We start from the raw sequence: 25,057 nt of genomic DNA on the forward strand, positions 1-25,057 counted from the left end.
TAGTAATTGCTTGAAATTTTCAGGTGGTAATTCAAAATTGTCGGAAGACCTTACTAATATTGTTTCAACATCTTTGTGTCCAATGACTTTTTTTAGTAGTATAATATTGCATTTGTATTCGGAATTTATCTCTGATATCGCAGAATGCTGGCGCAGGAGCATTGTGCCTGACAACTATATCCACTCGAGAACTGGCACTTATGGAACCTTCTGGTTCCACTACAGTATACTTTTTAGTGCAAGTACAAAAAACTGAACAAACAATATCATAAAAATATAAATAGATATAAAAACGGAATATTGAATTTACCTTTAAATCTGACAGGGAAAGTCGTATGGATTAAATAGTGTAATTATTTGTCTGTGGGATGACTTGTCCTCCAAACTGAAAGTTAACGATTGGGGACTAACAAATACAGGGACTTTACATTCGGTCATCATGACTATTTATAACAATAGGCATCTCATGTTTTGCATTGTATTGTGATTGTTTAAAAGGTATATATTACGTTCTGGCGTAAATAAACTATTAGTGATGTAATTTCAATGAAAAAAATTAAATACGCAACTTTTGTTACTATCTATAGTACCTACAAAGCACAATGCTGAATGTACAAAACTAGAAACATTTGTTATTATTATCACTAATCTCTTATCATTTTATTTTACATATTACGCTATTATCAAGTGCATATTATATTATTTATTTGTATTTCATCAACACCAAAATATGGTAAATATTGTAAACAAGGACACGCGGTCTTATTATTGAACATAAATCAATGTACTATATTCAAATCTTAATTTTTATATTATTATATCTTGGCATCATGCTATGAATTATAATCGATCGTTTTAATTCATAATATTATATTAACCATAGGGACTTGAAATATTTCGCCTTTATGTTCCACTATTATTTTATTTTCTAAACAATATACAGTACCTACATTAATTAATTACACAATCTAATTGAGATATTTTGACAATTCAGTTTTCTGCCTTTCACGGTCTGGATTCGAACTATTCACTATGGTATAAATAGTACAATTACTACAATTAATCTAAATATTAAAAAAAATCACTTATTTATTTATATAAAATTTAATAAAATAAATAGGTAGGTATGTAAAAATTTTAAATCCTCACGGATAATATTTTCGAGTTAAACAAAAAATAATTAAATAACTAAAATTATAGACTATAGGTTCTATAATATTATTTAAACAATTAATTTCGTTTAAATTTAAATTCAAAATGTTAAAAAAAAAAATAGTGTTTTTATTACAAACTTCCGAATGCCCAAACTTCTAAATTGTATCAAAAATAGTACATATTATGTAAAATTAGTTTCATTTTACATAATATAATATAAAGCATGTCACGTGCTCAGGTTAAATTCAATTATAAGTAGGTAGGTACATCGTACATAACATTAGTTTTAAATGTGATTACAAAGTATGTAGATTTAATTGTATTTAAAAATATTGATGAATGATGATCATTAATGTCCGTAAATATCTACTTACGAAAATAAATTATTGACCAGGCCATACAATTGATACTTATACTGTACAGCAGAGCCTAACCTATTACCTAAGTTAATCACCTTTTTTTATGCCATATACATTCGACGTTCCAAAAGTATGTTAAATATAAAATAAAAATTTTTTAAATTTTTTTTGTTTTATTGATTAAGACTTTAATCATAGAAGTAGGTTAGTTATTTGTATAATTATGAAAAATTAATTTTATCTAAATATAATAAGATTTATAATTTTATCAGTAGAATACTTGAATAAATGTTTCACGAAATCCACCCCATAGATATCATATGATGTACCCAATGAAGTTAGGAGTGTAATATTCTGGTATTCGTATTTCGTAATATTTTAAATTTGTATTCAGTTTTCAGAGAATTATTTTATTATTGTTGTCGTTGTATACAGTAGTATATTATCGACCAAGTTGTATTCGTAACACTTTACATTCGGAGTATTTATTTTATGGTAAATGTACGAAGTATGTTATTGTTGGTAGTAGTGGTAGTTGTAGCAACCCGTCGTAGTCTGTAGATGATAATATATGTCTATGGTACATACCACGATTTAAGATAGTGTCGTGGTACATACCAAAAAGTATCACTCTATCAGTTTGAAAACAGTCGAAACACTGTTTGATTTAGAATTGTACCAAGTGTTTTGATTTTCAACTTTCATGTTATAAATTTACGTATATTCATCGTAAAAACTAGGCTATTTGTACAATTATACTTATCAAGCATTTTTTAAACTGACGGTATTTCGTTCGAATACTGTATACCGTTCTTACAACCTGGAAATCGGTTGAGCTAACGATACCAACGTCTCGGCCAACAAAAAATTGTTGCGTTTCGTGAAAATAGTTAGCAAGCGTCAAAGGCTCTAAAATGAAGAAAAAAGGTGTTGTTGATGGGCAAGAGCGGTTCCGGGGAAAACAAGCATGAGATCAATAATTTTTGCCAACTATATAGCCAAAGACACTAGTCGCTTGGGTGCGACTATTGATGTTGAACATTCCCATGTTAGATTTCTTGGGAATCTAGTTCTTAACTTATGGGATTGTGGAGGACAAGAAGCATTTATGGAAAAACTATTTTGTCAGTCAACGAGGAGAACATTTTTCGCAATGTAGAAGTACTCATTTATGTATTTGATGTGGAGAGTCGAGATGAGGAACTGAAAAGAGATTTAAGGTACTATGAAACTTGTCTTAGTGCAATTTACGAAAATTCTCCGTCTGCTAAGGTATTTTGTCTAATACATAAAATGGATTTACTGCAAGAAGATCAACGAGACAAGATATTTTCAGACCGTGAAAATGAAATAATTAACATGTCCAAACCAGTTGATTGCTCTTGCTTCAAGACATCGATTTGGGATGAAACATTATATAGAGCTTGGTCTTCAATTGTATATAAATTGATACCTAATGTAAAAGAACTCGAGCAAAGTTTGACATTGTTTGCTGATCTAATGGATGGTGATGAAGTATTATTGTTTTGAAAGGGCAACATTCCTTGTTATTTCTCATTGTCAACGAAATCTACAACGTGATATTCATCGATTTGAAAAAGTTTCTAACATCATAAAACAATTTAAACTTAGTTGTAGCAAAGTAGCAGCTCAATTCCAAAGCATGGAAGTAAGAAATTCTAATTTTGCAGCTTTCATTGATGTATTTACTACAAATACATATATTATGGTTTATCATGTCTGATCCACATATTCCTTCAGCTGCCACTTTATTAAACATAAAAAATGCTCGTAAACATTTTGAAAAATTAGAACGTTCAAGCCAGTCTCAACAGAACAATAAATAGTTTAATTTGAATAAGCATAATAAGAAGACAAAGAAGTCTTAGTTTGACAAGAATATCAATTTGTGAATATTTAGTGTAGTATTTGTGTACTATTGTACACATAATAAAAATTACTATTTGATAAGTTATATTATTATATTTTGTTTGAATCCTGAGAATTATATTAATTTTTATATTTTCTCTCATAATTATTATTGAATAATTATTATATAATTATATTTTTTTATTGAAACAAAATAAATGAAAAAAATATTTAAATATATGTAAATTATTTTTTTATAAGATTTATTAATTCTAATTTTTATTCAAAATGTCTAATTTATTAATTTATAACAAATTCATAATTTTTAGAAAATCCATAATTATATTTAAATTTTTTTTGGTACTTAAGTATAATATTTGTTTGTACTTTACATATTATTACAACTTTCTTTTTCAATTTTATTGAGCAAATTTCGGATAAGTAATTAACATAATATTTAACCAATTCACTGGTTACGATATTTATATTCCATCTAAATAAAAATAAAAATTATGGAATACAATTTGGATTTAAATTACAATATTGAAGATTATAAAAAAAAAATTTGGTGTTACAGATAGAAAATCATTGCTTTTAATTTATTTAATAAATGTTAATAGATTCTATTATTGAGTCAATATTATAATGATGATAACTGATAGAATACAATTTTACAAAGTTTTAAAATCTTTACAATACAGATTGTTCAAAACTAATTATTTGGATTCCAGTCCAAAGATAATCAAATACAATGAAACCTGTATATAACAAACAATCACAGGATCTTCAAAAATTTTTTGTTGTGTATTTATTTAATGAAAACATTGTATTTTATGAAGAAAAATCAATGGTAAATTGGTAAATATTTAATACATATAACTTATAGGTCACGTATAATTAGACATATATTATATATTTTTAATATTTATAAGTAATCTTAATTATACCTAATTAACATAATTTCTATTAGCAATATATGATTATGGAAGTGTTTGAATACTCAGATGTAATTTGTCTCTCATTGTCGTGGCTGTCAACGCTATAACTTGTTATACATAATGTACATAAATGTATGCAATTATATTTAAGTTAGAACTAATATTGTGGTCCATTGTCAAGGTATCGAGAACCAGGGCTTGGTATAAAACTTATTAAGGATTGACATCAAATGTAGACATATAGTATAGTGCTATGGAATTGTATGTCTTGTTACAACATGTTCAGTTATGAAATTTGAAAGTGCTTTATTTTGTTTTTTAGACGATTTTTTAAAAAGATGCTAATTTCCAGTTTTTCTGATTATTTTTGCTTTTTTGACCAGTTTTTCTACTTTTTATGATATTTTCAGAAAATCTTTAAACATTAAATCAAAATGTCTTAGAAGTGAAATTTGATTTTATAGTGATTCTAAAAAGAATTATTTATTTATTTTATTTTTAGTTAGAACTTTTCCTTATAATTTTGTTTCAATATTTTTTGTAATCTTTATTTATATTATTTTTAACACAGTTACAAATTAAATCTAGCATCAGCCTTATCATATAAAAAGAAAGTTTTTTTTTCTTGATTAAATATTTTGCTCAAATTTTAAGTTTTTTAAATGCTTATTTGAGTGTATATAATGTCATAATGATGTTTATAAGCGCTTATTTTAATGATTTTAAGTGCTATAAGTCTCAAGCCCTGGTTATAACTATCCATTTCCGCAATAGAAAAAATCTATTGTAGGCAGGTTAAAATACACTAGAATGCCTATTTGTTTGCCAGAACATAATCATTTTGTTTTTTAAAAAAGGTGCCTATAATATACAGATATTCGTTAAATCAGTTTTTTCAGTATTTCCATTTTTATTTTGTACCTGTAATATCATGATCCAAACTCAAGAGGTCACACCAATTGTAATTTATCGATGAAAATTGATTTTTTTTTTTATGCATGGATAGGTATATTTTTGGAATGAATACAACTTATTTTTGACTCATAACCAATTTCATATAATGCTATTTATTAAAATCTATTACTATATCAATTGAATATTCATCGGTCATCATCTCTTTCTTGGTGATATACAAAACCATATCTGATTTCTCAATTTTCTTTGCAGAGAAAAAATATCTAGTAACATGCTACTACTACTAAAACTTTTTTTTTTTGTACAAGGATTGACAATTATGCTGAATATTTTACCATAATAAAATGTAAATAAGTAAACCATAAAATACACCAGTATTAAAAAAATATAACTATATTTATTTGGTATATTATAATTATTATCATAGTGAATACAATTAAAATTAAACAAATTGTTGTTATTTGAATGTAAAAAAAAAAAAATTTTTGAGGATAAAAATGACTAAAATTATAAATTATTAATATAATTAATTTTAATTATATACATATTTAATGTAAATACTACATAAATTACGCTGTTAATTATCAATTCTTTAATTAGTTTTAATTTTAATTATTTCATAATACAATAATATTATTTTTTCAAATACATCACAGTCAATTCTTTATTTATTATCAGTATATTCAACATTTGAGAAATATTGATCAAAATTGATTTCAATAAATCTGAAAAAAAAATTATTTATAAAATTTAATTTAATATTAATATTAATATATTATTTTAAAATATTGCTAAGACCAGACCAGGTCTAATAATAGCCATTAATGTGTAATCTGAATAATATTTGTATGAAGTATAAAGTTATACTATTGGGTATAATTTCTTAAAAAATATTATTTAACCAAAAAATAATAGGCAAGTAAATGTACAAAGTACTAGGTGACAATATTTTGATATAAAATCTTGATTAACTAAATAGTTCAAATGCTAAACTAATTTTTTTTTATCATATTAATAAATTAATACTCACTTCATAAAATCTTCAAACTTTCCAATAACACTAGTGATATCAGTCTCAATATAATTATAGGATTGATACAATTTCAGGTAATAAAACTGAAAAACAAAATGCATATAATTACATAATTTAAATAAAAATATGATATAGCCCATCTAATATAAAAATATATAAGATCAGTAATTACCCTTAGTATATTTTTTTTATAATTTTAATTATTTGTATTGATTACTTTATTATGGTTACTACATAAGATATCTTTTATCAAAATACTATTGAGGAAGAATGAAAAATGTCCATTTATTATTATAATACTGTATCAGAGTTAAAAAATAATGAAGATTGTAATGATGTATTGAAAGAATTGGTGAAAAAAACCAAATTTAAATAGAGTTCATAAAATACATTTCTTTTAAGTGTTTGAATGCCTAAAAACAATTCTAAAAAAACAGCAATATAAAATAAGAGTAAATAGTATTGCACTTATTATTATAATTTATTCTAGTTGAAATAGATGTTTATGATATCACAGTAAAGCAGAATATAGAAAAACCACCTAACTAAACACTAAGCAATTAATGATTTTTCAAAAAAAAGGTGTATTATAGCTTCACCATCTTGGTATAGACTAATGAATTTATGTTGTCTGTGCATTCCTATAGTATATAAAATTATTTATTATTTTTAAATTAAAATTATTATGGATTTATACAAACCAAATAATCGTAGTAGATATGTAGGTCCATACACCAAATGCCACATTTTTTGAGGATACAACATTTTACTAAAGTGGTATTCTTCACCAAAATTTGTATTGTCGTCTAAAAATTGTATTGCCTATGACATACACATAAACATAATAATTATTATAAAGTATAAGTATTATTACAACCACATACAAATCCAATCAATGTACTGCGGTTAATTTTGGTTATGTGTATTGTAAATAATACATTTACTTAATAGTAATATTGTTTCAAATATTGGCTCCATTCAAAATTTAAAATATTATATAAATTCGCTGAAATAGTTCTATATATTAATTTTGTTAAAACTATATCTTTTTAATGTTTTATAGTAAATTATTAGATTGAAATTAGATGTAATTACATAAATATTTTAAAATAATAAATGGAATAACAGGAATAAATAATTAATATTAAAAATATATTTAGATTTGAATAGTAAAGAAATTATTTTAATGAACAGATGAACACTCAAAATTTTTGGTATGAGCTAAAATTATTCAAATAAATATAATACATAAATCAGTTATATTCTAAAACAATAAATGTCTTACATTGTTACATTAATCATTCATACTATCTACAAAATATAAACATTTAATATTTTTGATTTAAATTTAAAATCAATTTATGTATATAAATATAATATTTCAAATCTTGCATCAGACTGAGACCAAGAAAAATTAAAAACTATATCAACGAAAGTACCTTTCCTGCAAGTAACATTTTTAGTATATATTTTTTAAAAAAGCATTCATATGAAAAAATATTATTTAAATTTAAACTATGTATTTATTTGCATTTTTTTATTACCATATTACGTATGTCCATTTCTTTCTCTGGCGGATACAATAATCGTGAATGTATAAGAACATTGAAATACTGTATGATCGTTGTACCAATATTGAACGTTGATTCTCTAAAACAATAATAATGTTTATATTGGAAAAATGTAAATAAATAATTGTATAGTTACTTAGATTCAGGCAATGAATTCATAAAATCTTGTACCCAAATTTTCAATTGTGATTGTTTTTGAAAATTTTAATACCTAAAAACAAGCAAACAGTTAAACAAAAATAATTCAATTTGTATTCTATTAAATCAATATTAAATTACTTTATTGTTTTTCACAATCATAAAATGATCAAAAGCAATTCTTCTTTTTATTATATCTGGTATATTGATAACTGGTATTATTTTTATTACTGGAGCTGGAACAGTAAATGTATCGTCTGTCTTTTCAGTATCTACAGGTTTTGAAAAAGCTTCAGTTAACTTTAATAAACAAGCTTTAGTTTCTTCATCATCTTCAGACTCTTCATCTGTTTCTATATCTTCATCTGTATCAGTTTCTTCAAATTCTTCAGTTTCATCATATGCATCAAGTTCCTCGGCTTCAAACTCTTCAGCTTCAAGATCTTCATCTTCAGAACCTTCAATCGATTCAAATTCTTCCCATATTTTCAGTTTCAGTTTCTTCAATGTCTTCAGTTCTTTCAACTGTTTCAGATCTTTCAATTTCTTTGATTGCTTCAATTCCTTCATCATTCTTAGATTCTTTACATGGTTCAACAAATTTAGTTTCTTCAAATTCTTTAGTAGCTTTTTCAACTTCTTCAGGTACTTTAATTTCTTCATCTACAGTTTTAGTAGTTTCATCTTCATCTTCTTCTTCCTCCTCCTCCTCATCCTCTTCTTTTCCTCTTACTTCTTCTTCTTCTTCTTCTTCAGTATCTTTAACTTCTTTAGTAACTTCAATATCTTCATTTGCTTCATTTTTTTTAGTATCTAAAACTTCTTCGGATTTTTCAATTTCTTCGGTTTCTTCATCAATTATTTTAGTTACTCCAACCTTCTTAGGAACGATTTCTTTTTTTGGAATTTCATCTTTGATGGGAGTGTCTTCTTCTATAGGAGTGTCATCTATGTTAGGAATGTTTTCATTTTCAGGAATATCTTCTTTTTTAGGAGTGTCTTCTTTCTTAAGAGTGTCTTCTTTCTTAGGAGTGTCTTCTTTCTTGGGAGTATCGTCTTTTTTAGGGGTACATTCTTTTGTAAGAGTCTCTTCTTTTTTAGGAGTGTCTTCTTTCTTAGGAGTGTCTTCTTTCTTAGTAATGTCTTCTTTTTTTAGAGAGTGTGTACTTTTTTAGTCAAGTCTTCTTTTTTAACAATGTCTTCTATTGTGGTGTTATTTTCTTTTTTGACATTGTCTTTTTCTTTAGCTACTTCTTTAGTTGCTTTGTTAATCACTTTATTTTCTCCATTTGATTCAGCTGATTCAGTTACTTCAGTTGTTTCAGTTACTATAGTTGTATCAACTGATTTTGTTGCATCAGTTTCTTCAATTTTAGGAGTAATTTTAGGGAGGACGACCTAATTAGAAAAAAAAAATTCTGTTAAATGCTCAGGATAAAGTAATTATTTAGTTAAAAATAAATTGCCTCGCTTCTTTGGTTTTGATTCTGTTGGCGATGGAACATTTACTATTTGATTTAATTCAGATGACATTTCTGAATATTTCCGTTTTTTTCCCCTTGATTGGAGGTGTTACAACATTCCGTATTGTTTCTTCTTTAACTATAGTGATAGAACGTTTTTGCTCCACTTTTTTTTTGTATTTGAACTATGTATAAAATATGTGAAAATTGGAATTTTTAATAATACATAATAAAAATGTTAATATATTATTAGTAATTATTAATTTCTTACTGTATTTCTTTTAATGATGCCATTTTGTTCATATTGGCAGTATTGACAGTCAATACTCGATTGTCCGTCTACCCATTCTTCCCATTTACTATTCCAGCCTTTGTAATGAATAAAATATTGTGCTTTACCATCATTTGCCTTCCTCCTTTTTAAACATTTCGCTTCATATAACATTGGTCCATGATAACATAATAAACTATCACCTATTAAAAAAAATTATTATTTATTTAATATTTAAGTAATTTATTAACATTTTATTCTTAATTTATTTGAATTAAGTACCTAATGACTATTACATTTTTACTCAAAATAATAATAACAAGTTTGTATTTAAAATAGTATTAACCAAGTAAATATACAGGGCTTTCCTGTATATGTCATAATTCTACTACTTTAGTTTTAAAGTTTAAAAAACATATTAAACTATTTTAAACATTTAAAAATTAAAATGTATATTACTAAATAATTATCAAGAAAATGATAAATATGTATAATATTATAATAATAATTAAGTATATGTCTTTTGTTTCAACTTTTATAGTACTATTATTAACATTATAAACTTGTACCTACAATTTATAAGGATATATTGTATATTATATTCTGTATTATACTGTCATACAATATACAATCAAACAGTTTATCACTCATGGCTTATGTAAATATACCAATGAACTGAATATTTTAATTATTTGTTAATCAATACTTAATTCAAGTATAAATAAATTGTGTTCAAAATATTGGTCAACAATTCTTAAAAATTGAAAAATTAAAATACTAATATACAACTTACACATATTTATGAAATTATACTAATAGAAGATAAGATACTAACTAAAACCAAATAGTTATTTATAATGCTAACCAAACTGTAGTAAACTTAATAATAAGGTACAAAACATAATTTGGCATTATTTGTAGAGATCACATTAATAATCAAATTAATAGTTGATACTTGATCAATAATAACTATTTATTCAAAAATAAATTTTAAATTAAAATTTGTACTTGTTTAACATATTTCATGATACACTTGGACCTATCCTGTAACATAATATTATTGTGTGTCGCAGCCAAAAAATTATGATATGTTACATAAACATAACCACATAAAAAGCAATATTATAAGATTAATAGTTTGAAAACATAAAGTGATTATCATTTTTACTTGAAGAATCAAGCATATTTACTATTTAGTGCTTACGTGCATTGACGGACTATGCCGGCCGGGTATTTTTTAATAGTCCGCCACCGGTTACGTATAATATATAAATACATATTTTCATTAACTTACTTTCTGCAAATCGGTAGTTATCTGCCGCCATTATTTGCTAAACTAAGTAACAACTAAATATATTATATAATTGAATATGGTTTTTTAATAATAAAATGTAAAACAATATAGAAAATGCCGATTCAGAAATACAGATTTTTGTATTGTTTTTGTTTATTTACTAATATTTATGAATGATAACACTGATAACTGATTATCACGGTTTAAGATATCATTAATCGTTCTAATCACGAACTAAGATATACATATATATATATATATATATATATATATCTTAGTCACAGATTTCTATATAGAACTAGATAGCGAACTCCCGCTATCAATTGAAGCCAGGTTTTTTCGGTTGGCATTATATGGTATTTTATATGGTAAATATTAATTATGTTGTATTGTATTTTATGATGTCTAAACCTGTTGTTTAAAAAAAATAAAAAATATTTTATATTAATCATTTTTCATTTATTTCTATATTTTACCATTAAAAACGCTGTTATATTTATACATTTTGTATAGGAAATGTAATGTTTTGCCAACCGACAAAATGGCGGAAACTGATACGCGAGCTTCACTATTAATAATATAAATAATATACGAGTTCCTTATCTAGTTAGTATAGAAGTCTGTGATCTTAGTTCGTGGTTCTAATCAATTAAAAATGATAGCATGCATGGGCGCATGGCGCACAGATAATAGATGGGGCACTGAGTGATGCAGTGTATCGCACGGAATACGGATTGACTTTTAAACTTTTTAGGCATTAAATGTGTTATGCATAATCTGTATCAAAGATCATGATTTAAAATATCTTAAATCGTGCTAAACCGTTAGGTTAAAATGGTTACATAATAGTATATTACTAATTGGTAATTACTATGTTAAGATATGTATATAATTGTACCCATGTTCTGAGTTCTCTACTGTTCTGTTATTATAATATAGTTCGGATAATTAACAAAATGACCGGTTTATAAACCATCACCACGGTTTAATACAATATACAAATCATGTTATAAGTTTATTTTTACGTTATTTTGTTGTACTTTTAAAATATTTTATGCATTGTACCTATTTCATATGTAATGGCTAATGATTTGTCATTGAACTAAATTTAATTCATCCATTACAGTAAACGACTCAATGACAAGTTAGGTACACGTTACACTCGATTCACTGTTGTGTACCGTATACAATTGGTGTAATAAGTAACTCAATAAACAGCTGCAGTGGTCGGAATCAGTGGAGGCTTGAACACTCTTTCTTCGAATAACATTTAATTTGTTTTACACTTGCAATATCGGACTATGCGTACATACGCACGGCTTTCAAAAGACGTAAACTACGCGAATACGAAAAGAACGAATTGGAAAAAACTACGGAAAAGTTTGTACATAATAAATAATTGTTTAATATTTTAACTTTTAATTTTTTGTCCGAGAGGGGATTTTTCCGTTCGGTGTGGGGGGATGCACGGATAAGGTTCTAGATTCTTCTTTTCCTTTTTATTATTATCATTTTTGTTATTCTTATTCCTTAATCTTATTATTATTATAATAATTTTTATTTAAATTGTACGTTTATCGGCGATTGCACTATTGGGGGTTTCTACGGTTTCTTGTTATCTGTCACAAAACACCGGGTATAAAAGGCCCGGCGAAACGACCAGCTTCACATTCACTGTCTGTCCTCCATCGTTGTAAGGCCCGTCCCGGCAGACTTGCGCGATTAGGAAAGGCATCTGGTATCTATATTTATTTATCTTTAACATATTATGTTGCCTGCACATACATTGCTTGAACTCGTTTTATTAAATAGTGATTTTATTCATGTCTACCATATTCATACATATTCGCAGCTCTCACATTTTTTTAGCTCAAGCTCTGGTATGCATAAACAAAATTCGACCTATAATATATTAAGTCTGACACCGTTCGGGCAGTGCGTGAGTGGTTGGTTTGTTGCGTTTGCACGAACACTGATTGTCACATCTGTATTAAATATTTGCGTATTTTATTTTTTTTTTTATTCCCTTATTATGTGATAAACAGTCATTCGACTCATTCGTAGGAATATGTTATTCATAAGTGTTCAAGTATGTTTCCCAAACACAACGTATATTCCTAAAACCCCGTGTCCCTGTGCTTTATTGCATTTTCGACATACGCGCAGAGCTACGACGGGTTACGTTCCGCAGAAATGTCAAGTCGCGCGTATGTCGGATCTAGCGAGCACTTGGCACAGTTCCAATGACTCGTCAGAGTTCTGCGTTACGGGTGTATCGCTCTCGTTTAAGCTGCCCGTCTAGTGTGCAGCTGTAATGTTCTGACAACGCATGCGATTCGATTCTGATCCGATTATTCGGTGGCTGTGACGTCGTTGAATGACATACGAATCTGTTCGAAATATTGTACACATTACGAAAACGTAAATTTTTTTTTTGGTAATGTTTGTAAAATTGTAACGTATAATAATTGTTTATTATATAAGATCTTTTGGAACAAGTCTAGTTTACCGGGCACCTTTTTTTTTTGAAAACGGTTGTTTTGACGAGTTAAGAACGATGGTGCAAAAAAAAAATTTGCGGAAATGATTATTTTGGAAGTTATAGCCTCCCAAAGTTAACGATTTTACGTTTATACGCATGCGCGCAACACTACTATATTACCAGCGCGGAGGACCTCGAGATTTTTATTTTAAAAGTTACAAGTCAGTAGTCATTTTGTTTTATTATGTTTAATTTTTTATTAACTATTCAAAGCATTCATTTTCATCAGTTTCACAGTCATTTTCATCTTCATCTAATTATAAAATAAGATATCCTTGTATGGTTTTCAATGTAAAAAAAAAAAAAAACGAAAAAATATCCCTTGACTTGCTATGCAACACAACCTCAAGTAGGCCACAGGGTAAGTTATGTTGTATAGTATGGGAAGTGATGCCTTGTTAGCGGCACTCGTCGCTGTGCTCCTCGGCGCCCCGTCGCTCCGCTCCGCAAATAGAAAATATCCCCCGACTTGCTATGCAACACCACCTTAAGTAGGTTACAGGGTAAGTTATGTCGTAGTATATGGGCAGTGTTACACAGTTAAAGTATAAAAACAATTAAAAAAGTCCTCCGATCGCCAAACTCGAGGTCCTCGCGCGGCATTAGTAATGTTACGCGCATGCGTATAAACGTAAAATCGTTAACTTTGGAAGGCTATAACTTCCAAAATAATCATTTCCGCAAATTTTTTTTTGCACCATCGTTCTTAACTCGTCAAAACAACCCTTTCCAAAAAAAAAAATTTCAAAAAAAAAAGGTGCCCGGTAAACTAGACTTATACCGCTATTACGTTATAGGTTATAGGTATATTTTGCATCAGAAAAAACTGATGATTACAAATTTTACTACAGCAAATGTTGCGTTTCCAGCGTTCCATTTCAAATAAATAGAAGGGGTATGCTAAAAAAAAATAAAAAGAAGGCGAACTCCGTTCCCCACATCCACCCCCAACTCAAGCACTATTCGTATAGGAACTTGATGGGGCATTGGGGCATACGTGATCGGGTGATGAAGAATTTCATAGACCGAGTGATCGTATGTATAATATAGGGAAGGCATATGCCAGATATTATTTTTCATATTTAAACCTCAATCTCTTTTGAAGAGAATAATATGTGTTTTTTTGTTATTTATGTTATGCAGTTTTTAAATTCAGTGTTCTTTTTAAGACACCATTTATATATATATAATACAGTAGTATAAATTTAAATATGTAATGAGTTCTATATTTTATAAGTGATACTACCGCACCTTACTATGTTACCACATATTATGTAGTTTGAAGGAATGGAATGAAATATATACTTAGGTATTTAATATTTACAAATTTTATTAATTTATTTATCTTCTTTAAAACAACACTATAGTGTTTTAAAGCCAAATAATATTTCAGAACAGGAAATTAATATTATAAAAATCTAATACTTAACACAATATTATAGTAAATAATAATAGGTAAGTATGTATAAATATTAAATAAAAATAGTGTTTCTTCTTAATTAAAAAAAAAAAATAATAATATATGTTCATAAATCACAATATGCGTTTCCAATTTTTGTTAATGCACATTTATAAATACATGCCATTAATTAAAAAGTCTGCATCATGAGCGTATGATTGTTTACTTCCTTTTCGATGACGGATTACGCATTACTCTTAATCGAAAACCAATCACAATTATCATTATACTCGATGCAATAACACCTGAAAGAATTGATAGATATTAGAAAAATATAGGTAAGCTATATAACTGATAACTGCAATAATTAATAATAATCAATAGGTAATGTACATTCTAGGTTTATCTTGGTATGATTTTGGATTATGATTTTTTATTATTGATTTTGATTATGTATGATTTAAACAGTTTGTAATTTTAAAGTTTTGGTAGATAAATACTTAATTAGTTAAGCTGTTAATTGTCGGTTTTAGTTTTTTACAGTTTATAATATGCTGAAATGATAAAAATATTTATACATAACTTTTTTTAATAACATATAGTTGTTACCTAGTACAAGAGAAATGAATGCTCCATTTGGCATTATTGCATACCCCATCATCGCTACTTTCAAAATACACTTCACGAACATTAGAGTCATCTGTCAGGGGTTGTTCTAATTTTCGATGCAAATGAGAATCTAAAATAGTAAAACCATTTAACTGAGTTAAAACTGTGCATATTTTTAAAATAATGTTTTATTAACCTGTTGTTGTTGATTGAGTAGAGGTTACATTGATAATAAGTTTTTGAATTATTGGTTTTTCAGTTATTAACATTTCAGATTTTTTAACTTCTAATTGAATTGGCCTCTGATAATCAGAACCCTAAAATTACCAAAGTTACATTATTTTAATTTGTCAATTATAAAAAAAAGATAGTTAAGATTATACATGAATATATTTAATTATTTAAACTCACTAGTTGAGGGATGATATTTGACTGATCCATACCAAGCATAACCTTAGGTCTCAGTTCTTCGTAAAAATAATCTGGATTGTTTTGACTTTGATAATTAGTTTTATCACCTATAATATTCAAAATATTATTTTTATTACCTACTGAAAGAATCATTTTTATTTTTTAAATAAAGCCATTAGATAAATTACCTGTATTAAAGTGATGGAATTCATGATTCATCCCCGATTCAATTTTATATACTCTAATCGGCATACTAAAACAGATTTAAATTATTTAAAATCCTATTTTGAAATTACGTGTAAATGATAAATATTAAATATATAGCTTCATACTAAATTGTTTAAAACAAAAGTATAATATAAAATATAAAATTGGATAAGCATATAATTAATATATTAACAGTATTGTTGGTAAAATTAAAAAAATTAAATGCACGAAACAATAAATTATTAGGTATCATACATTTTTTACAATTATTTGACAACATAATTAATTTTAACCTAATACACTAAAATTAATTCAAATAATTATTTCTCTATACATATAAATTGCGTGTATTTTTTTCTAAAAGTAGATGACCACCAAAATTGTTTTATTATTTTTATTTATTTTAGTTTCTGAGCGAAGCGCAATGATTGAGCATTGGTTTCAATCATGTGTGTATGTTTTTGTGCCTCCATCGCTATTTTAGGTAATAAAAATAATTCGATTTTCTATACTTTAGAAATGGTTTGTGGAAGAAAATTGAATTTATTTAGAATTTTGGTGGTAGAAAATAAAAAAATTAATAACTAACTGGCGAAGAACAAAAAAAAGTTATGGAATGACGGGAATTTGTATGTTTTTTTTAATAAATTATTTATCGTTCGCCGTTTGGTCAAAAAACTTAAAAAATTAATACAAATTTCCCCATAAATACTATAAAACACACTGTCACAACATTTTTTATAAATTTCGAAATTTAAAATTTAGAAATTGTGAAATGTATCAAATCATTAAGTAATTAGAATTCACAAAAATGTTATTTTTAATATCTAAGATTTTAAAACTTTGTATAAGATTTTTTTTAAATTTTTTCTATCTATATTTTGCTTCAATATTAATGTTTGATATTTTGTTATAATTTAAAAAAAAATTCCAATGATACTTCATATTTTTCAAATCATTGTTTTTATTAAAATTTAATTCAACCAATTGTATTCATTAATTCATTATATTTACTATAAATTACTTTAATAAGTAATAACATATAGGTTGACGTTGACAGATCGTCTCTGCTCAGAATCGTTTTTCATATGCAATGATATATCATTGAATTTAAATTTAACACATTCATTATAATGATCATCTCATCTAAGTGCCTACATTTTTTTTAATCTTACTTATTTTGTTGCCGATTATAGTCTGGTAAAATCCCTCCATTGACATGTTGTGAATATTCGATTATTTCCTATAAAATTAATTAGAATAAATATTTTATCAAATTAATCAATATTGAATATACAGTTTACCAGGACTATTTAAAAATTAAAGTAACATTTGCAATGGAAGTTTATTAAATAGTTTTGTTTATATTATACATAATATATAATATATATTATATTATTATGTATGTTTATCAAATTATCAAACCGTAATTTTGGTGAACCATATCTTGACCTGTCCATTTGAGCCCTTCGCCTTCCCTTCCGTATTGAGAAGACGCCAAGTTACTGCCATAAGTAGGTTTATCTACTTTTGCATTATTATAGTTAACATTAGAACCTTGAAGAAAAATTATGTTAATTTTGATGGTGGAAATGCTTGTATATTTCTAACTAACTAAATATCGGTTGTTGATTCTTCCATTGGTATTGTTGAATTGGTTGATTTACTTGCTGTCCTGTTATATCCATTGGTTTGTTTCGGGATTGGTAATGTTTGTATGTAATTATTTCCTTGTGGCAATCCATAATTTACATCTTTCATGAGTACTTGTTTGCCTGTTTTTGTACAAATAAGTAACTTTTATGTTAATCTTTAATTTCATAATGTGCTTATAGGTACTTATTATTGATTCAGTAATTTTACTTGGAGTGGTCGGACAAGCCAGTTCAAGAGCTTCATCACTACCATCGCTGCATTGAGGTATTCCATCACAAGCATTGTAAATCGCAATACATTCGCTGGATGTTTTACATTCAAATTGATATCTGCTACACCGGGGTGTTCCTTTAATATAATTAAAAAAAAAGAATTTTTAAGTCATTGATCTAATGTATAATTTGCATTTGTTTTTTAATCATATTAAAAAATGACTTATTGTACTTTCAGAATGTTTGTCTTGCGGAATGGTTATTTCTGTTTCTTTATTAATATTTGAGATTGGTATAACAGTTGTCGAAGATGTTGTAAATGAAGTTATTTTCCTAAATAATGCAAAACAAAAATTATGTTAGATGTTTTCGGAATTGAGATTAATTATGCAATAGGTCAAAAACGCATGTGTTATAATTTATGAATGAATGCATAGGTACATGCATGTATTATGCTATTATAATTTATTGTCAGTTCTAAAAATAAATTATTTACGACTTATGTTAAGAATACTTATGTTGTATAGTCAATGTAAAAATCGGAATAATATTATAATTTATAATAGTCAATTTGTGATAAAAATTCAACGGCGATATAATTGTATTAAAATAAAGTGACTTAGTGTTAAGCACCAACAAGATCAAAAAATAAAATCAATACTATTTTAAAGATTAATTTTTATTTTCACAGTGCAATAGTGCAGTACTGCAATTTATCAGTGACGTACACAGTTATTTTCAAAGGGATGGGGGTTTACATTAAAAAAATATATTCACATTTATACATCAATGCATTAAAATATTATATTTGTTAACAAAGATTTATTTTAATCATAGAATAATATTTAATTTAAAAATATAATTTATATATTATAATATTTTTTTTAATTTTATTCATTTTTTATATATTTTTAGTAATTAGGTACGCATGATGAAAAAAAATACAATGGGGAGGGATGAACACTTCCCCGTGTATACGCCACTGCAGTTAATAAATATATGATATATCTATCTATTTATTGGTCATAATAATTCACCAAAATAGAAAATAAAAGAATGTTGACAAAAGTATAATATACTATTTCATCGATAGTCAATGAATATGGTGTATCATGATTTCTGATAAGAGGCCATAAACACACGAATTGCAGGTATCTTATAAGTTATAACTTCCTTTGTACTTTTACTTACTTAAGTTGAATAAGTTCATGCTCATGTTCAATTTGCGTAAGCTTAATCTGATTTTCCAATTCTGCTGCATGTCTGGACAACATTAATGCACTGCTATAGTTCTTATGATTGGTGAATTTGCATTTAAAAATCATCTGATGGTCCACATTCAAACAGGTAACATGTCCCAGGTGACTAAATAAAATCGAAATTCAAATAATAAATTTAACTATAAAATATTATTTAATCTTTAAGGTTAAGAGTGCCCCTCCCCTAAATGTATATATTAATATATTAATATCTGTTCGTTTATGGTCATATAGTACATTTACTATTTAGTATAATATATTGAATATTAGATGTAGTCACTTATGTGTATAGACTATAGAGTAATTACTAATTATAGAAATAATTTTACGGAGTTGAAAATAATTAATTATAAGTTGATATTTTATTAGAATCGTTTACAAATTAAGAGTACGATATAGCAGATATTAGATACAATGAGAATGACGAGTGTTAGTATATCATGTAATATTGTTATACGTATTAATTAATTTTATTTATTTATTCATATTAAGAACATCATTTAGATTTATCTATTTTAGTATATTATCGTCTATTTATAAGATATAAAATATACATAACTAGTAATTAAATCATCGCATTTATTTACTCAACATAGTGTAGAAATAAAAAAAACAACATCATCTCAATATTTAAATTTTGTTCACTGCAAATAGTTTAAATGTTTTATTTATAGATAAGCCATGGTAGAAACTTGTTTATGGTGGTAAGATTCATATATTTTTTACTGTCACTTTAAAAAACTAACTTCTTATATGTATACTGCCTAGTACCTACTTATAGATTTAAAAAATGGTTTTAAATATATTTTATAATTAGGTATAAATTAATGTTATGTTGGATTTTGATCGTAACTGACTGTTCCTAGTTACATAATAAGCCCTCTTCATCCCAAAAAAATTAAAACTAAATATGAAAATAATTACAAAATCATTTGAATGGTATTACATTTTTATTTAGAGTAAAAACTTACATTAAAAAAAGACAATTGGCATTTAATTTTATAATAAATCCTGCAAAATTGGAGTACTCAATACTCATTCTTTAAATTTGAGACAGTCCTTCTTTACAGCGAGGGAAATCTGGTGGGTCACATTAGCTCAATAGTCTGGAATTTTGGATTTCGAGTCGTGCTATTTTATCTTATATATATTTATTTAAGCAATTATAGATATTAATTCATATTATTCATTAATAATTTAATAAATGATGAATTATTTTATAGTTTTACTTTTTCTTCAAACACGAATACGTCACATCGAGACGTCCCGACAGCACAATTCTAGGCACCCGGCACGGTCGTGCTGTTCCACCGAGTCTATGAATTTTGCACCCAGCTTTTTCGAGTCTTCCGTCCGGATAATCTTATCGTCGTGCACTTCAAATCTGTTCACGCATCCAAATGGATCGACGGTGGCGGCCATCCCTGCGCATACCGCAGCACAAATTAACAGAAAACCGACAGGTGTCATACTATTTCGAATAATTAAAACTCTGCGTACGTCGCACTGTATATTATTGTGCAATATAATTTAATATTATATTATGTGCGCGCACAATGTGCGTGAGCGTGGATGGTGCACCGCGAATAGCACTGCCGTCACCGCCACTAAGTTCTCGTATTACTTATGTTGCCGATAGGTGGCGGACGTCTCGATCGATATACACACCATTTTGTACTCGACCTAATACCTATACATACACACATGATATATATATTTGTATATATGCAACTAATAACAACACAGTTCTAATACTTAGAACTACAAGTTAATTTTTTTCATATCATTTTTATGCAGCTATTTAAATTTGATTTTTTTGGAAAATTTTGAAAATTTTGAAAACTAGAAAATCAATATATAATGTATAATTTATAAACACACAAATGGAATGAACGTGGTTAAACAACCGACCAGTATTTATTTATATTAAAATAAATTCAATATTTATAATTATGTGTATAAATACAAATACATATATAAGTAGGTATTAATTAGTATAAAAAGTAAAATTAATTATTGAGCACTTAAAGCTGACACAAATTATTACAGAAACGAAACATATTATTACCTAATTTTATTTCATCTCGTGTGGCACTATATAGTTAGTAATGTACAAGTATTACGAAATTAACCCTCATCCAGCATGATATATGTTATCTTTTACAATAATTAACAACTCTAATAAATATTTACTATATGGTTATAAACTTATAACTTATAAGTTATTTGTTATACTTAGTGGTGAATCTAGGATTATTTTATCTTATTTTTAGGGGTGCTAAGTTTAAGGTATCGTATTCCATATACTCCATTCTGATAGAAAGACCTTTTTCAGTCCTAAAAATTAATGTGCTTTAGTGTGTATTGTTTTCGTGCATTTTACATTTTCTTAAAGTTTTTATTTTTTGAAAATTTGTGTATCTTTGTTTAACCCACGAATATAAAAGTTAGATTAGATTTTGGTTATATATATAGGATTGTTGAATGATGATAATGATCAGCTCTGGAACCATTTATTTAATAGCCAAGCGGTTTTTAAATTTATAAAATATACTACAAAGTAGATTTTAAATATAGATATATATTATATAGACTTTATACGGCTCTATTATCACATACTACATCGACGACGCGCGGGTTGTATAGGCAATTTAGCTACACCTTTATTGTCTGTTAATTTTTATAGTATCACTGTGAGTTCCCAAAATAACCATACGATTTTCACCAAAATCCAACGTAAATATATTTGAAACAGCATTGGGAATATTTTTAATTCTCACCAATTGGGACTTATTTGCCGTATTACATCCATTTTGTCATACTGAATTCTCCTTTTTTTTCAGTTTAGGGTATTCAATTGTTTCGTATACGTTAAGTCTTAAGTGTATGATTATTGATTTATGATATAGAAAAGCCACCTGTTAGACAGTCTATGGAAAAAATCGTTAGTCGTTATAGTTTATATTAAGTCATTATTACTATTATTAGTTTTTTCTGATAAGGTTGATGGGTATTTAATAGCTTGAAATCTATCCATTACTTTATCATTTATTGTGACAGTACAAAAACAATAAATTCTAATTTTTAATTTTTGATAAGTCACCTCAATTCATCCCAAATTCATTGGTAATTATGATGCAATTTCCCCAACCCATGTCAACCTATTATTTGATGGTACATTTTTTATTATATCATCGAAAATGCATATTTATGTGCGTATTGTAAAACCTACGATAATTTTTATTTTTTATCCAGTTCAGTTTAACCGGGCCCTTGATTTTTTATTACATCATTAATATGCTTGTTCAGTTTTGCTTGACGTATGGAATACTATCCATAATTTTGTAGTTTAGCTATCCTTATTTACTATACATATATGTAGGGTATATAAACACAATGTATCCGCTGTATGTTACAACTATTAATAATACCATTGATTACTTTTTCTACATGAGCAAGTTTATAAAAAAATCCTTATACTGATGATTATAATCATTATATTAATTTACATATCATTTTTTTGTAGTAAAAATTAGTTCATTTCTCATTAGTATTTCATACTAAAATCATAAAATCTAACAGACACACACACACTATACATGACAGATAACAGCTGTGAATCAGGTTTAATACTAAAAGTTATACTGAGTTATAGTTTTATAAAATCATAACTAAAATACTAGCAGACTTTACCAGTTAAGTTGTTGAATTCATTCTTCTTCTAGGTCTTCTTGCTCCGGTCGCAAATCATAGACATGGTTCTATACAGACCTCCACATTGCCAATTTATTAAAATAACACGAATAAAGTAACAAACACGAGTAGTTGCTCCCTATACACAACTCAGGGTCCTATATGGATCTCTTATAAGTTTATAACATTGCCACATTGCCGGTTAAAGGATGTGAGTCTCCGGACCTGGAGATTTTATTGTTAGACGAATTCACGATGGTAGATGGTATACACTTATATACGTAATACGTACTTAATTTACTTACCTAAGTTACAATAATATTTTTTTTTAATTTGCTAAAGGCCACGCAGGGCGTGGTAAAGTAAACTTGACATGTTATGGTCTATTTTTAACTTCGGTTTAAAATCGGTCTTCTGCAGAAAAAAATCCTTTGCGAAGTCCTTGCCAGCTAGTTAAGTACTATATACCGGTTTGTTCCCTCGTTTTCCCGGAGCTTTTTTTGAACTAAAAAAATAAATGCATACCGAAAATGGTAATTGAGTGTCAAGTTGGGTAAGTATAGGTACAAACTACTAATATTATAATTATAATATTATCGTGATTCATTAGGTACCTACAATTTTATATTAGTCTTCAGCAGCTGATTATAGTCGGTGGTGGCGACACTGTAGAGTCTGTTGCACTCGTCTGAGACAGCCTGTAGTGCTATTCTAGGGTCGATGTTTTTTTTTTTTTTTTTTAATTATTGCTGAGTTTGTGTTTTTTTTTTTTATGTAGCTGCTGCCTGTTACTGTTACTGTTATGTAAATCACTATCGTTTCGAAGACGCTTTTAATGTGAAAAAAAGCTCGTCGGTTATACATTGATCACATTCCAATGGGATTGTGAATGTATTTTTCGAGTTCGATTGGTGTTCTCATCTGTTTGGTGTTGTGTGTGAAAAACTAAATTCGTAATATTAAAAGTAAAAAAGTGACACGTTCGTTGGTTCAATAAGTATGTATTTTGTTGGCAATCTGGAATGGCTGAAATGATTTTTATTTTTAATTTTTTTTCATGATCTAAGTTCTAATGTTATTGTAATTAAAAAAAATAATAAATAAATAAAATTACGTACTTGTTAAGAGCGTGCACGTAGAATGTTAAGTCATCCGATCCGTCGAGCTGTTCGTGAGCCGTTTCCGTCCGATTATTGTATAATGATTGCGCGACGCTATTACACTGTGCCTCCGACCGGCGCGTATTGCCGGGGGCCGTTCGTCGAATTAAAATCCGTTTGCCGTTCGGTCGTCGCGAATCTAGTGGATATTTCGCTTGCCGGAGCGTACGGGTAACTTCTCAATAATTCTCATTCGTATACGTTCGACGTGTTTAATGATATTATTTTAAGTTTATTTCAAAACTTAATTGCATATCTAATGCTGCTAGTAGTATATTATATATTTAAGCCTTAGCAAACCGTTTTGCTAATTTGTATCCAACCAATATATCTTAAAATGTATTCATTATCTGTTTGTTTTCTTTTACCTTTCTTGGATATTCATCCTAACTCAATGCTATAAACATAAGTAAATTGAATATTTTTAATTTTATACAGAAATTTGTGAAATTAATCTGTTACCTATATTTATATAGGTATTCTTATCGCTATAAGATTTATGTCCAATTGTAATTTAGTAGACATTCCTAGTACCCTATCATTTTCAATAATGTATATGATTCATTTTTAATTATAAATTCACTTGATTAAAATAGTGTTTTAAAAAATATTCATACTCATATAATCAATTTATAAATTTAAAACATTTTCCATGTTAAATACCTATTGCTTGAATTTATTACTATAAATCATGAAAAACATTTTTTTTTACACTTAGTGTTGTGTTGTTAGTATCAAATTATTCTTACTGTAAAACTGAAACAGTTTAAATATTGAGTTTATCAAAAGTAGGTACTACATATCATAAATAATAAAATGTAACCTAATTAATATTTTCTACATATTATATAATATGTACCCAATAATTTGCTTCTAACCATTAAAAACAATAGTAACTGAATA

At 27.0% G+C, this 25,057-nt stretch overlaps 2 protein-coding genes and 2 pseudogenes across 2 annotated transcripts; 1 reads left to right on the top strand and 3 right to left on the bottom strand.

The window, feature by feature from the left end:
- Window positions 1-6: 6 nt before the first annotated feature.
- Window positions 7-441, bottom strand: LOC132944384 (motile sperm domain-containing protein 1-like; the record flags this gene model as incomplete). The annotated part of the gene is given in 4 exon segments (XM_061013693.1): window positions 7-93; window positions 95-252; window positions 311-329; window positions 331-441. Coding segments are annotated over 4 exon segments (375 nt in total), but the record flags the coding sequence as incomplete, so codon positions are not given.
- Window positions 442-1,837: 1,396 nt separating this feature from the next.
- LOC132944670 (ras-related GTP-binding protein A-like) lies at window positions 1,838-3,361 on the top strand (annotated as a pseudogene).
- A 2,539-nt stretch (window positions 3,362-5,900) lies between these two features.
- Window positions 5,901-11,037, bottom strand: LOC132944223 (nuA4 complex subunit EAF3 homolog). Its single transcript, XM_061013458.1, is given in 18 exon segments — window positions 5,901-5,961; window positions 6,267-6,328; window positions 6,330-6,352; window positions 6,971-7,091; window positions 7,814-7,919; window positions 7,977-8,011; window positions 8,013-8,051; window positions 8,120-8,450; window positions 8,452-8,678; window positions 8,745-9,133; window positions 9,136-9,365; window positions 9,367-9,376; window positions 9,445-9,535; window positions 9,537-9,599; window positions 9,602-9,626; window positions 9,713-9,777; window positions 9,779-9,915; window positions 11,007-11,037. Coding segments are annotated over 18 exon segments (2,046 nt in total).
- Window positions 11,038-15,117: 4,080 nt separating this feature from the next.
- LOC132944671 (uncharacterized) lies at window positions 15,118-20,771 on the bottom strand (annotated as a pseudogene).
- Between the last annotated feature and the right edge of the window lie 4,286 nt (window positions 20,772-25,057).

Source organism: Metopolophium dirhodum, chromosome 5 (assembly GCF_019925205.1).
Source record: "Metopolophium dirhodum isolate CAU chromosome 5, ASM1992520v1, whole genome shotgun sequence".
NCBI lineage: Eukaryota > Metazoa > Arthropoda > Insecta > Hemiptera > Aphididae > Metopolophium > Metopolophium dirhodum.